Source organism: Azolla caroliniana, unplaced genomic scaffold (genome assembly GCF_043228905.1).
Source record: "Azolla caroliniana isolate FFs.n. ecotype wild unplaced genomic scaffold, voAzoCaro1.0.p SCAF_18, whole genome shotgun sequence".
Classification (NCBI taxonomy): Eukaryota; Viridiplantae; Streptophyta; class Polypodiopsida; order Salviniales; family Salviniaceae; genus Azolla; species Azolla caroliniana.
In genome coordinates, this window is record NW_028230453.1 from 15,617,169 (window position 1) to 15,631,714 (window position 14,546).

At 38.6% G+C, this 14,546-nt stretch overlaps 2 protein-coding genes across 3 annotated transcripts; one reads left to right on the top strand and one right to left on the bottom strand.

Annotated features, from left to right (window-relative positions):
* Positions 1 to 6,857: 6,857 nt before the first annotated feature.
* LOC147852513 (protein NUCLEAR FUSION DEFECTIVE 4-like) lies at positions 6,858 to 10,812 on the top strand. 2 transcript variants are annotated; one of them, XM_087334493.1, is made up of 4 exons: positions 6,858 to 7,071; positions 7,992 to 8,339; positions 8,685 to 9,592; positions 9,854 to 10,812. In XM_087334493.1, the coding sequence occupies exons 1-4, from the start codon at positions 6,889 to 6,891 to the stop codon at positions 10,380 to 10,382; spliced, it is 1,968 nt and encodes a 655-aa protein (XP_087190619.1). In that variant the 5' UTR covers positions 6,858 to 6,888; the 3' UTR covers positions 10,383 to 10,812. The 2 variants fall into 2 exon arrangements, with proteins under 2 accessions (XP_087190619.1, XP_087190620.1); XM_087334494.1 differs by having other exon boundaries at positions 6,942 to 7,071; positions 7,988 to 8,339.
* A 245-nt stretch (positions 10,813 to 11,057) lies between these two features.
* On the bottom strand, positions 11,058 to 14,029 carry AAT1 (amino acid transporter 1). The gene is made up of 2 exons (XM_087334495.1): positions 13,633 to 14,029; positions 11,058 to 12,572 (listed from the first exon to the last, which is right to left on the bottom strand). Exons 1-2 carry the CDS (start codon positions 13,856 to 13,858, stop codon positions 11,191 to 11,193), a joined length of 1,608 nt encoding a protein of 535 aa, XP_087190621.1. The 5' UTR covers positions 13,859 to 14,029; the 3' UTR covers positions 11,058 to 11,190.
* Between the last annotated feature and the right edge of the window lie 517 nt (positions 14,030 to 14,546).

A 14,546-nucleotide genomic window follows, 5' to 3' on the forward strand; every position in this document is an offset into this window, starting at 1 on the left:
ATTATTCTCATATATTTGTTTCTTAACATTTCTTGTTGATGAATGGATAAGATGTAGAGTTATTGCCTGCGTGGGAGCATCGGTTGTGTGTAGATTTGTGACAACTTGAACATTGAGAGGCACAATTTGGATCAATAATCATACCACCATGTTTATCTTCCCTAAAAAAATTGGCTCACTTCATTGCAATACTAGCAATGGATATGGTACATCTCTAATATCAATAGCTTCACACACACCTCGGTTTATACATAAACAAGACATTATGCGTTAAAACACATTGGCGATTGATAAACAATACATCACTTGCGCAACACAATCTATAATACCCCCCTTATAAATCAGGAATGCATTGAGATGGAGGAATACTACAATGGGTAGGTACATTTCTTTTTTCACAGTTAAACCATCATAAGGAAAATTTGACGTTACTTTTAATAATAGTACAACTCAATTGTTTTCATGCATATGTTTGCTCAATTATTTAAACCGTTAAGTATGCACAACTATATAAAATGCACTTTTATAATATTGTCCCAAAATTGGCTTCTCAGCACCAATATTATAACTCTTCGGACATCTCCCGTCAATTCATTGATGGAAATTTGGTTTCAAGGCTATCCACAAATGTTTCAAATGTTTTATGTAAGAAGATTACACTATTGTGTTTATGGGGTTGACATATTGTTATAACTTATAATAGAATATTAGGGCTTGATGAAACTAGAATGATCAACGTTATAATGTCCTAGTGGATTTTAGTACATTCTTAAAGAAAAGTGGTCCCATGAAAGTACTTGTAAGTTCCCTAATAGAACCCTATGCATTATCCTTCACATGTTAGATAGGGGTCAATGAATGTCCATCAATTATTCAACATGGTTTAGTATACATTTTAATGTGTCGATTTGCCACACCATTCTATGCCAAGCTATTGCAATGTTTTGTTATTTTCATTACAGTGCACATAAAACTAAAATATATTCTTATGCGTACTTGAATTTGATCATCCAAATGGATGGAATACAAACCTTGAAAATAAAAAGAAATTAATCCTTTCTTCGACCTTCCTTATTATTGCATGTTTTCTGTGATGACATTGACTCGCATCCACGTTATGCTTCGCCTAAGAAAAATTTGTTAAATTGTGATGGATCATACACATTGGTCATTCAAATGTGGGGAAATTCGATCTAATATTGCTTGAGTGCAAACTCAATTAGATGGTTACAAGACTTGTTTGCAGTCCTTCCCCCATATTTGGTCAATGCCAACTTGTTTGCCAGTGGGCCTACTAAGGTCACCACTTGTACTTGATAACCACCACCACAAGACATTTGTTAGTGCATACAATCATGATATTTGGGTGGACCAAGGTTGAACCATCTTATTGTCATATGCAACAAAATATAAGGAAAGAGTATGTTTTATGAATCTCACACAAGAACTAAATAATAAAACATAAAAGACCCAAGAGAGCCATTATTGCGTGTTCTCATTACCAAGTTTATAAGAAATTGTTTACATCAATGGGTGTGAGATCGAGTCATGGGCTAATTGCAAGTTGCAACATGAGATTTACCATTATGATCTAAGAAACCTATTAATAATAAATTTTTGGGATGCTTTACGACATAATGTCCCAAATGAATTGTTGATACTAAAATTCTTTCTTTGTCAACAATTCACCAATGACATTGAGAATATCCATATGCTCAATTTTTCATTAAGTTGGTTTCGCCTCAACTAAAATTCTTTATTCGACAATGCTTCACTAGTAGATGCCGAGAATATACATTAGCTCAACTTTTTCTTAAAGTTCTTTTTGTCTCAAAGCATGTGCCCACTATGGGGACCTTGCAATGCGTTTTGTTGGGGAGTTGCTAGTACTTTGGCACTCGCCTTTTGGATGTTAAGGTAATGTTTTGTTCCAAAGATTACCTTTTCTTTTAATGCGAATTTATGGTGTATCTATACCTTTATCTATATCGTGTACATAAACAAGCAAGAAATTATATGCTAAATCATCATGTTAATGCATTGACTTCATAGTGTGGTACATTATATACAAGAGTGAAAGCATGCACATAAACAAAATTTAGGCGTCCTCACAAGCTATTTCTTATCGATCAAAGAGTGGCTTATGTTATTGAAATTCAAAAATTCAAAAATATAAACATGTGGCATGTATAACATAACGCCAATACTATGGGTTGGCAAATATTGACTAATGGGTTTGAATGTTGTATGTATACATTGCATAACATTCCTCTTTTAAATGCAAAGATGATCAATAATATCTACACACAATATAGACATATGATCACATGTGTTTGTGCACGTTATTAGCATGCGCGCACGCACACACACACACACTACAATGTGAGACAAGGCGATGGGGCACAAGTGATGAGAGTGGTTGACTATGCACACTTTGCACAAAACAAGTATGAGAGTTTATCACACCTTTATACAATGCTCAGCCTTTGATCACATTCAACTATGATTTCCACACATCTTCGTCCAAACCCAATCCTTCCATGAATTTCTCTCATAGTCACAATGTGCACTCTCAATTGCAAATTTTTTTGGTAAAAGTCTTGAACATCGAGAATCGTTATTCACTTTCACATGTATTACGAGAAATGTAATATTTATGGTTCATTGGGTATACTTGACCTCCGAAGGCAATAATAAAATCTCTCTCTCTCTCTCTCTCTCTCTCTTTGGTAAAAGCACACAATTATATTAATTGTATGTAAAATCCACTTCGTTACAACGCTTCTTAGTCTCCTCTACCTATCATATGCCAATGCATGGAGAGGGACGTCTTGTAATGCCATTAAAAAAACTTGAATATGCATTTGAGGAAATGACCCCCACATGCTCTAACATTCAAAAATTCCACACGAGAATACTTGTCAACTGCTTTATATAGGCTTTCACCCCATGTCTATTATCAAACATGAAAGCATTACATATATTCCAATTGTGTTGTAGTCCCCAATAACGTAAAAATTGGAACAATATCTCCATCTCATCATGTGAACCATTTTGAACATATTGAGAAAAAATCCATTATTGAGGTCTCAAACAACAACGGTTTAAAACTTGCCAAATGTCTGATAAGTACTTCCAAATGGTACACACTATAGGACATTTCATGAACCTATGTGTACTATCCTCCAATGCAACAATGCAATCACGCCCTAGTCCTCGTCTCTTTGAGGCCGAACCTAATGGGATCCCACCACTCATGACTCTCCATATGAATACCTTTGCATGAAATGGTAGATGGGAATGCCAACCACATTGTAATATTTTCCACCACCTTGCATCCGACTTACATACATTCCACAACTTCTCTACTTTAGGAGATAGCCAAGATAATGATGCCATTGCATGATGATACAATATATTTGTAGTGACTTGTAACAAGCGTGTACCATCTTGTAACCGCCAATCCACCGAAGTTGCAACATTTGTTTTCAATGGCAAAGATCCTTGCAACAATGGTATATCTTGTAATTTCTCCCAAATAAATCCATAATTTGGGGGAATACATAACCATCACTTGACATCTTCAAATTCCGACAACCTTTGAGATTCATTATCAACCACATATTCCAAATTTACATTTCCCAATTGAAATAAATGATTGAATTGAGATCTCAACTTCTCTTTCCCATGCCAAAACAATAGTTGAGAAGAAATGAGCAATTCATTTTTTGCACCACCTAACCTTTTAGGAGTAGTCAAATGGTCCCATGAAATCCATGAAATCCATGTAACTCCTATCCTTTCTCTTGTCTGCCACAACATGAAACGAATAGGTTGTAACATGTTTTGTAATGCCTTCTTAGTCCAAGGTAGTCATGGTAAAAAATATAATAACATGGGTATCAAGATACATTGCACCACTTTGAGTTGTACATAAAAGGGCCATATATTGAGACTTCCAATACATAAATTTGTCCTTCAATTTACTACCAATCCAATCAATCAATTGACAATTTGCAACATCAACACCCAATGAATAACCCAAATGTCGATAAATGGATCCTCGTGTAACCACTGACCCTTGTCATCCCAAACATTCCAAATCACTCTCCGTACAATAAATAAGGCGAAATTTCCTCCAATTTATATACAACCCTGAAGCCAAAGCAAATTGATCCCAAACTTGCATACCCCTCTTAAGATTTTCTTTTGAGGCTTGTCAAAACATAAAAGACAATGCTTGTACCACCAATTTTCCACCAGAAGGAGAGATCCAAACCCACAATATCACCACTGGCTGCAAGATTTGACAACATTACTACCCAAAACTTCCTTGTGGGATGGGTCGCTTGCCACACCCACTACAGAATGAATAAATTGACAATAACAAAGGATGTGTAACAATAGCAAATAACAATGGGCTTAGGGGACATCCTTGCCGCACGGATCTAGTAAGAAAAACATTCGAAGTAACTCCGCCATTAAGCATCCCACGCAAGGTTGCATTTTGCCCTAGCAAAAAGATAAGGTGACACATACGAGGACCATTCCCATTGTTTATTATTAGATAGAAACACACAAACAAACACACGGACCCACACATGTTCGAGTATTTGCACACTTGTTGTGTTGATGTGTTATCATGCCATTTGTTAAACGATATGAACGTTGCCACGATTTATTACAAACACAATATATCATACGTACGCGACATGCCATCATATTTATAAAGCACATTATGGAAGCATTACCTTTACAGAACATATAAAGGATCTAGACGTCCCTACAAATCTATTGAATAAATCATTGCTTATAGTCTCGAAATCTTACCTTTTTATAATATGTCAATTTACCATTCTTGTCATGCTAGAGGCTAACATTTAGTTTCCACGGTGCACCTATTGGAAATGATGGGCATGCCTTTTATTGCACTCCACAACCCAAGGGTTGGTTGAAAACCATAACACTGCATATATCACTTTCCACAACCTAAGGATGGAAAAAATGTCATCCAAGTTTAAAAAAAGGAAAGCAAATAGTGAATTGTTGAGCTACAAATTAAAAACAAAATGTCTCATTAGTTACAACAATCTTAAAGATAAGAAAGGCATTGCAACTTTTATTGGTTTAAAATGAAGTGGTGTCTTGTGAGTTATAATGGTTCTTTTGCTAACTTGCTTTCGATATTTTCCATAAACACGATTCTTTTATACATGTGCTTATGCTCCTTTTGCTAATATGTTATTGAAGTACTATGAGATCATTCATGCTAAATATTCACTTCTAAAAAGGTGGCTTTATAAGTTCACTTTTCACAACGTAAGGGTTGAACCAATATCACAACCTACATCTAGAAGTGATAACATGGTGTACAAAAAAAGCCACCCTAATAAAATATATGACACGACACGCTCTTGTTTGAAATGAAGTGGCATCTCATGAATTATAATGACGTTAGAGTCTTTTAGAATGGATTTGTGGGTAATGCCAAGAGCTGTTTTTCGCAAATAGGAAGGATTTTTCATCGATGTTATGATGTTTCCTGCATCAACAAAAACTTAAGAACCAAAAGCATTACACCAAATGCCACATGTTTCTCAAAGCAATGGTTGGCATGATATGATATGATTGAGCTAACAAGTGAGTCCATTCTAGACCAAATTGTGTGTGCGCATGTATGTTGAGTGTCATGGGGCTAACAAATGTATAATGTATATCCTATGATAATACATCTTATCCTTTCCAAAATTTATATACGTCAAACGAAAGTGTGCGAGTATGTTGATTCTCACGGGGTTAACATTTGGACCATGTATTGCCTACAGTAGAAAAATAAACATTCTTTCACATTTAACATGCGCACATATGGATCATATATCGATATTCATACAGAGACATGGCTAATAACTTCAAAACACACTCAAGTTTCTCCACAAAACGTCGTCCTCCCTCTAAAGGGAGAAAAACAGATGTGTATAGCATTTTGTCCTCGAGTGTACACGTATATAGTATATGTATAAAACAAATGTATACAGATTTTCGTCCTCGAGTGTACACGTATATAGTCTAGATATAAAATAGATGTATATCGATTTTCGTCCTCGAGTGTACATATATATAGTATACAAAATCCATGTTATGTATACATCGATTGTTGCGAGAGGGAGGGAAAGCTTTGAGATCCTATCAATGCGAGCTTGGTGCTGGGTCAATGGACGTACCTGGGTCAATGGACGGGCAAGAAAAGGAGCCGGATAGGAGGTGGATGGTGTGGAACGAAGGGGCAATTCGGGGAATAAGGAAAAGATTGGGAGGGGAGTATGTATATGTATATGTATATGTGTATCTGTACGTGCATGCATATGCATATGTATATGTATATGTGTATGCATATCATATATGTATATGTGCACAATGCATGTATATGTGTATGTGTATGTGTATGTGTATGTGTGTATGTGCATGCATATCATATATGCATATGTATATGTATATGTGTATGCATATCATATATGTATATGTGCACAGTGCATGTATATGTGTATGTGTATGCGTGTATGTGCATGCATATCATATATGCATATGTATATGTATATGTGTATGCATATCATATATGCATATGTATATGTATATGTGTATGCATATCATATACATATGTATACGTGCAGAGTGCATGTATATGTGTATGTGTATGTGTGTATGTGCATGCATATGCATATGTATATGTATATGTGTATGTGTATGTGTATGTGTATGTATTTAGGATGTACATGTGTGGTGGAAGAGAAGAGTGAAGAGAAGAGAAGAGAAGAGAAGAGACTGATCGAATAAATGAATGAATGAGGAGGCAGGGGAGGGGGGGGGGTCCCTACCAATGACTTGTGAATAATGATGATGAAGAAGAAGAAGAAGAAGAAGAAGAAGAAGAAGACGACGACAGCTCTCTCATCTCCCCATTTCCTGGGTATTTCCCTCTCTGTATTCACTGTTCCTGAGCAAGAAGAAGGAGAAGGAGAAGGAAGAAGAAGAAGAAGAAGATCTGATCCTCATCCTGAATCAGATTTCTTACAGGTACTGCTTGTTTTCCTTTTCCTTGTGTCTCCTTCCTCTCTCAACTTTTTGCTCTGTTTCCCCTCTTCTTTTCTATTTGCATACAACTAACTGATGATATCTCTTATATCTCTCTTCTTGGGTTAACTCTTGTGTCTTGCATTTCTCATATTCTTGAGAATTAGGGGTTTTCCCTTCTCGTGTTCATGTTTATTTTCATTTTCTTTACAAAAACATGGTGTCTTTACATCTCTGTTTTGTCTTCTTTGTATTGGAAGTGTGCCGTCAGAATGGAAAATTCATACCGTTTTCATTGTCGCTTCTGTTTTATCCTTTTTTCGACATAAACATGATCCTTTGCCCTCCTCGGGTAAGATGGTAATAATGTATCGCGGCATATACTGTGTGCAATACCACATTGTGAAGTTAGATCCTTTTATACCCAGTCCATTATGGCACTGATAGTATGTATAGTAGACCCAATTCAGATTTTTGAAGTAAGATTGTAGACATAATGTCTAGTTTCTGGCATCCAGGCTATGGAAATTATTACGGCTAGTTCTTTAGGCTTTTGTTTTGAAGTATATGACCATGAATCAGAGGAAACTGTATGGGTTGGGCTAGGTTATGTACAAGTTATGTCTAGTTTTTAGAGGTTTTTGGACCATGGACATGAACCAGCGGCGATTCTCTTGAGGAAAATATGTAGTTGTGAAGAAAGAAAAAACTACTTTCCTGTATCATCTGCGACTTAGGGAATGGTGACCGTAAAGGATGTATTATTGATTTTCTGGAATCTTGCTTGGTGTTTGTGTCTTTGTATGCTGCTTGGTTCTCAAGCCACCATACACTATGGTGGTGCGATGGAACAATATGTAATTAGAACTTTTACTTTTTAAAAATTTCTGAATCACCTTGGTTTTCAATGTCTGATCAGAAAGATAGCCGAAATGCCTCATAGACACACTCGTGTATCAACACAAAGCAAGCCTCCACCTTCGAGGTGGATGGTTTTGGTCGCTTCAATCTGGATCCAAGCATTCTCAGCAAATCCATACAACTTCTACTCGCCCACTTTGAAGACAGTGTTAAGCATTAATCAGTTCAAGCTGAATTTGCTTGCATTCACGAAAGACTTTGGTGAGCATGCTGGTATTCTTGCTGGAATCTTATGCAACAAATTGCCTCCGTGGGCATTGCTTTCCATTGGTGCATTGTGTGCATTTGTAGGGTATGGTTCGATTTGGCTTGTAGCTGGCCAACAAATCAGCTTTTTGCCTTATCTCATGGTAAGAACAAGTTATGGGCAAAGCACCAAAACACTTTTAACTTTCAATTGTCACAAAAAAGTCCCGAATACCCCTATGTAGTAGAAAAATCTTGCATTCTCCTAACTGTTGAAAATTTAGGAGTATTCTGATAAATAACCAGTAAACTGTAGGGGTATTCCTTGTAAATTGGCTAACAATTCTTAAGTATTTTCGCATTTTTCACAATATATGTGTAATAGCCTCTGTTTCATTGTGTAATCAAGAAGCAGCTCCCATGTGTTGCTGTTTTAAATAAAAATGTGATTTGCTTTGCTTATCAGAGTACTCTGAGAGACTATCCCACTTGTTTGCTGACCTCGGCAGATGCTCATAGCGATCTGTATTGGTCCCAACAGTGCGACGTGGTTCAATACGGTAGCACTCGTGACATGCATGAGGAACTTTCCTCACAATAGAGGATTGATAGCTGGTTTTCTTAAAGGTTTTGTGGGTCTAAGCTCTTCCATTTACACTCTCATATTCACTTCGTATCTCTCCAAGGACCCACTGAAACTACTTTTGTTCTTGGCAATTGGCCCTGCTGTTGTTTCCTTGATATTGATGAGCTTTGTCAGGCCGATCAAATCAGATGAGATGAGAGACGAAGAAGAAGAGCAATCCAACTTCATTTTCGTGTACATATTGTGTATTCTATTAGCAGTTTACCTTCTCATTGCAACCGTTGTGGAGGAGCAGGTATCTTTCCCGACCCAATTAGTGCCAAATGTGATAGCGGGGGTGATGCTTTTGTTCCTTATAGTTCCAGCCTTTGTTCCCTTCCGTTATTATATCGAATGGTCTTTCTCTAGGCGAAGGGAATTAGCACATGCACAGAATGATTCTGCAAAGCATCTTCTGTTATCTCCTGGGAGTGTATCAAGGAGGAGACGAAGAGGAAGGGAAGGTCTTATAAGGCCCCGCCTTTCTGACATTGATGAAGGCGATGAAGAAGCGTTTTTCCTTGCTTTGGCAGAGGGTGCTGTGACAACAAAGAAAGGCCCCAGGAGAGGGGAGGATTTCAATCTAAGGCAAGCATTGGTTAAGGCAGATTTTTGGCTTCTCTTCCTTGCATTCTTTTGTGGTGTTGGGCCTGGTATTGTTACAAATGACAATCTTGCACAGATCTGTGAGGCCTATGGCACAACAGATGTCACAACATGTGTTGCTCTCCTTGGCATTTTCAATTTTCTTGGTCGTCTCGGAGGAGGTTTTGTATCAGAATACTATGTCAGGTGAGCCTTTTTCTTCATTCTTTACATGTTTTATTATGTGCATGTGTCTATAATATATATATATATATATATATATATATATATGGAACTTAGAGAGACCAATGTAGCTTAGTTAGTATGGTTATCTGATGGAGACCAGAAGGATCTTCAACCCCTCCATTGCCCATTAGTGAAACGAAAAGAAAACGAGAGAAGTATATAGCCAGGGAGAGATGCCTCACAAGTGCAAGTTTTGAAGGTTTTTCGGTGGTTCTATTGCAGAATGAACACTATCCCTCGACCAGTTTGGATGGCTATTGGTCAAGCCCTCAATATAGTTGCAAATCTCCTCTTTGCGTTCGGAAGACAGAGCTTCCTTATGCCCGCATCAGCAATCATGGGATTTTGTTTCGGAGTACAGGTTTCGGTTATGATCCCAACTGCATCTGAATTGTTTGGATTGAAACATTTTGGTGTGATCTACAACTTCATCAATATGAGCATTCCATTGTCGTCATTATTATTCTCAGCTCTACTTGCTGGTCATTTATATGACTCGGAAGCTGGACCAGGTAATCATGTATGCTATGGTATGCAGTGTTTTCAGCTCACCTTTGTTACATTGGTTGTTGTGTGCGTACTTGGATTGCTGGTTAGCCTCATTTTAAGTTATCGAATCTGGCCTGTATATAAGACTCTTTATCCAAGTGCAATGCATGATGTTATTGTTCCACAGAGTGATGTCCCATCGTCTGCCCTTCTTCCAAAAGATGTAATTTCATCAAGCCTTGAAGACTTGCAAACCTCTTAAGCAGTCACTACAATCACGCGTATACAACATAGAAATACACACACATTTGTGTGCATTAATGGAGCAAGAAAGATAACTGTTAGCCAGCTAATCTAAGATGCCACTGTAAGGGGCCACATTTTTGGCAAATAAGTAAAGTATCCATTATTGCCTAGCTGCAAATCGAAGCAAGAATTGCTGTAACATTGATATTTTTTGTACTGTGTATAGATTTGTTTCTCCTTGATGAGGAAATCGAAGGTTTGATTAAGTAACTAACTTGGGTTTAGATTTAAATCTCAGCCTCAAGAATCTCACTGCAGTAATAAATTTCATGAAACAATTGATCTTTGAATCTGCGGGAATTCTCTATTGTTTATTCAAAGAAGTACTGATTTACTGCACTTCTGATCAGCTAATCATTAATTTATGATATTTTTATTCTGCTTTTGTATCTCCTGGTTCAGCATGGGAAAGGATTGGGTGCACTGTGCATATTAAGGGATATTGGTACTAGTTTTGTTATGAGATAAACACCATTGTGCTCCAACAACACTCTTATAGGAAATAGCATGAATCATTGCTCTGGGCAAGGCAGTGCTAGAACAAACTTGCGAAAAAAAAGAATGGAATGTGCAATATGAAAACATTAGTACAAAGAGAATTTACATTTAACTCAATTGCAATAACAAAAACTCATATAAAGTCATGTAACTTTATAATAGGGAATTTTGATAATTCAGTCTTACAGCAATGAAATGTATTTACAAAGAAATAATCAAAGAAAATTGCACATGCTTACATTCTTTTTATCCATGGCTTACTTGCACTAAGATATGTTACCATCGACAACTTTCTCCTGGACTAAGGAACTCATTTCCAACACTCTACCTTCCTCTGTGGCATGTTCTTTAACATTGATGGCTGTATCATAGGAAGCATGCAAGCCAAAAAGGAAGTAATACACGAGCATTATTAGTGTCCACACAGCAAACCTTATGAATGATAACTTGTCTATCGAACCCAGCAAGAAAATATTCATGATAATCGAAAGGGATGGAAGCCAAGGTACGAGAGGGCAACCCCAAACTTGTGGTTTCCTCGCTGTTGGGACAAATACTGACAACCCTAAAGTAGCAAGAAACCATATCGGTAATGTGATAGCATAACCAATCCATCCATCGCTCACGGCCCAATAGTAGGCAGTTCCAGCTGACGAAAGCATGATAATAATCAGAAACAATTGGAACTTCCGGAGATTAAAAGCCGTGGTAACAGTAGAAACATAGTACCGCCGCACGAGGAGGGCTACGGCCACCAACATGAATATGAAGAGTGTGCTAATGGACAGCAAATTCGCCAGAATGTCAAGATCGCTAAAGAAGCCAACTACGGCACTGGCCAAGATCATGACTGTCGTAGCTCGTATGGGGGTGCCGGTCTTTTCGCTCACGTGGGCAAACCACGGGCTTATCATATGGGTTCGTGAAATGTGCGTGAGATACCGCGCTTGACCCACGGCACTAACTAGTAGGACGGTTGTCATGCCTTTTAGCGCGCCCAAGGCAACCACATACCGAGCCCAATCCCATCCTGCACGTGATGCAAACGCTAGTGTGAACGGTGCATCAGGGTCGATATCAGTATACTTTTGCATCATGGATAATGTCAAGGCCATAAGCCCATAAAGCACTGTTGTGATGACCATGGAGCCCAACAGCCCAATCGGAATGTCTCTCCCTGGATTCTTCGTTTCTTCGGCCATCGTAGCAACTGCATCGAATCCGATATACGCGAAAAAGAGTACCGATGCTGCCTTGAAGACGCCTCTCACACCAAACGGTAAGAATGGGGTCAAATTCGAAGGTTCAGCTTTCGATAAGCCCGCGATTATGACGAATAGAATGATGAACATATTGGCTAGAGAGGCTGTCCAGTTGAGGAGGGAGCTAGCTTTCGTGCTCCATATTGCAATGATGCCGGTTATGATGAGAATCGCGACTGCGATCGGATCGAGTTCGTTGAAATTCTCTGCTAGACTGGTCTTGATCCGAAAATCATCGGGCAAATGGTTACATAGAGTAGCAAAATAGGAGCTCCATGACCTCGCTACGGCCGCCCCACCGATCACATACTCTAATATGATGTTTCCGGCCGCGATGAATGCGATGAAGTCTCCTAGCTCCACTCGAAGATAGGCGAAAGAGCCACCTTCAAAATAAAAACAAAAACAGATTGATGAGCAGTAAGGTGAAAGAACAGTCATCTTCTTCATTTTGGAAATGATATGGGAGGAAAAGGAGATAGAAAAAGTTTATTGACTCTTGCATCAGGAAATATCCAGTCAATCATCATGGAAACTGGACCCAAAATGTCTACCATGTCCAGAAACTCAATGGAAAGTAGTAAAGCAGAAGAGGTGTAAAAGTCATCTGATAACAACACCATTGAAACTAGGAAACAGAAGGGACATACATACTGATACATACATCATTGAAACTAGCAAAAATCCTAAAGAGGCGGAAACAAAAGTCCTCTGCAGGTGGCCCCATGGAACTAAATCCATCCATCAAATCCTCATTGACTATGCTTGGAAACCCTAAAACCATCACTGAAAGAAAACTAAGGAAAATATGAAAGTGTCATTGAATACCTAACATCAGAGAGAGAGAGAGAAGCCCCAAAACGCAACCTGCATGCATGATGTCTATGTAACTGGTAACGCTACCATTGAAATTCAGAAGAAAATCGATGAAAAATTCCCCATAACGCACCCAATGTTAACTCTGTAACCCTAAAACCCATAACTGAATTTAGAAAAGTAGAGCCGAAACAGCAAAACCCTAAAACCCATAACTGAAGTTGGAAATGCGCCCCATGCAAAACCCTAACAGCAATGTTGAAACTTGGGAACGCAATAGATAAAAGCTTTGCATCCCATTAGATCAATGCCCAGAAAACCCTAAAATCAATGTCATTAAAAACTAGTAGGAAAAGAGATTCAAAAGTTCCTTAAATGTGAGCTGCAAGCAACTATTTGCATCCCATGCCAAACCCTAAAAAGCAATGTTGAAACTTGCGAAAGCAATAGATGGAAGCTTTGCATCCCATTAGATCAATTCCCAGAAAAAAACCCTAAAAAACAATGTCAGTAAAAACCAGTAGGAAAAGAGATTCAAAAGTCCCCAAATGCGAGAAATCCTAAGACCATCATCGAATCAATCAAGGGGGCAGAACAAAAGAAGAAGAAGAAGAAGAAGCAAGCCCTTACCGGCAACAGGAATCTCAATGGCAAACTCGGTGTAGCAGAATACGGAGAGCATGGCGGAGATTCCGGCAGCGGTATACGAGAGGATGACAGCTGGACCGACCGTACCGTGCGCCTCCTGGCCGGTAAGGACAAAGATTCCCGCCCCCACGATCGCACCAATACCAAACCACATGAGGTCCCACCAATTGAGGGTCTTCTTCATGCTGTTGGAGCTCCTCTTCACCATGGCCTCTGTTTCCTGGGCGTCAGAGGATCTGGAGAGGAGGCGGTTCCAGAAGCGGGTGTGCGTGGAGCCAACAGCTTGGCGGTACGCTCCCCATGACTCGAATGATGGCTCCGGTAGGAATGCCGCCTTGAATCGGTTGCGCAGACCACCACCACCACCACCACCGATCCCCACCACAGTCTCCTCCATATATATATATATGTATATGTATATAATTCGATCAAGGGAAACCTAAAAACCCTAACAAGAAAACAGAGGGTTTAACCACAAAATGGTAATGTGATCAAGGAAAAACCTAATAAAGTAACAAGAAACAGAAGGTTTAACCACAAAATGGTAATTTGATCGAGGAAAAACCTAATAATCTAACAAGAAACACAGGGAAAACCCACCACAAAATGGCAATTTGATCAAGGAAAGCCTAAAAAATCCTAACAAGAAACAGAGGGAAAACCCACCTCAAAATGGCAAGTTGATCAAGCAAAGCCTAAAAACCCTAACAAGGAACAGAGGGAAAACCCACCTCAAAATGGCAATTTGATCAAGCAAAGCCTAAAAACCCTAACAAGGAACAGAGGGAAAACCCACCTCAAAATGGCAATTTGATCAAGCAAAGCCTAAAAACCCTAACAAGGAACAGAGGGAAAACCCACCTCAAAATGGCAATTTGATCAAGCAAAGCCTAAAA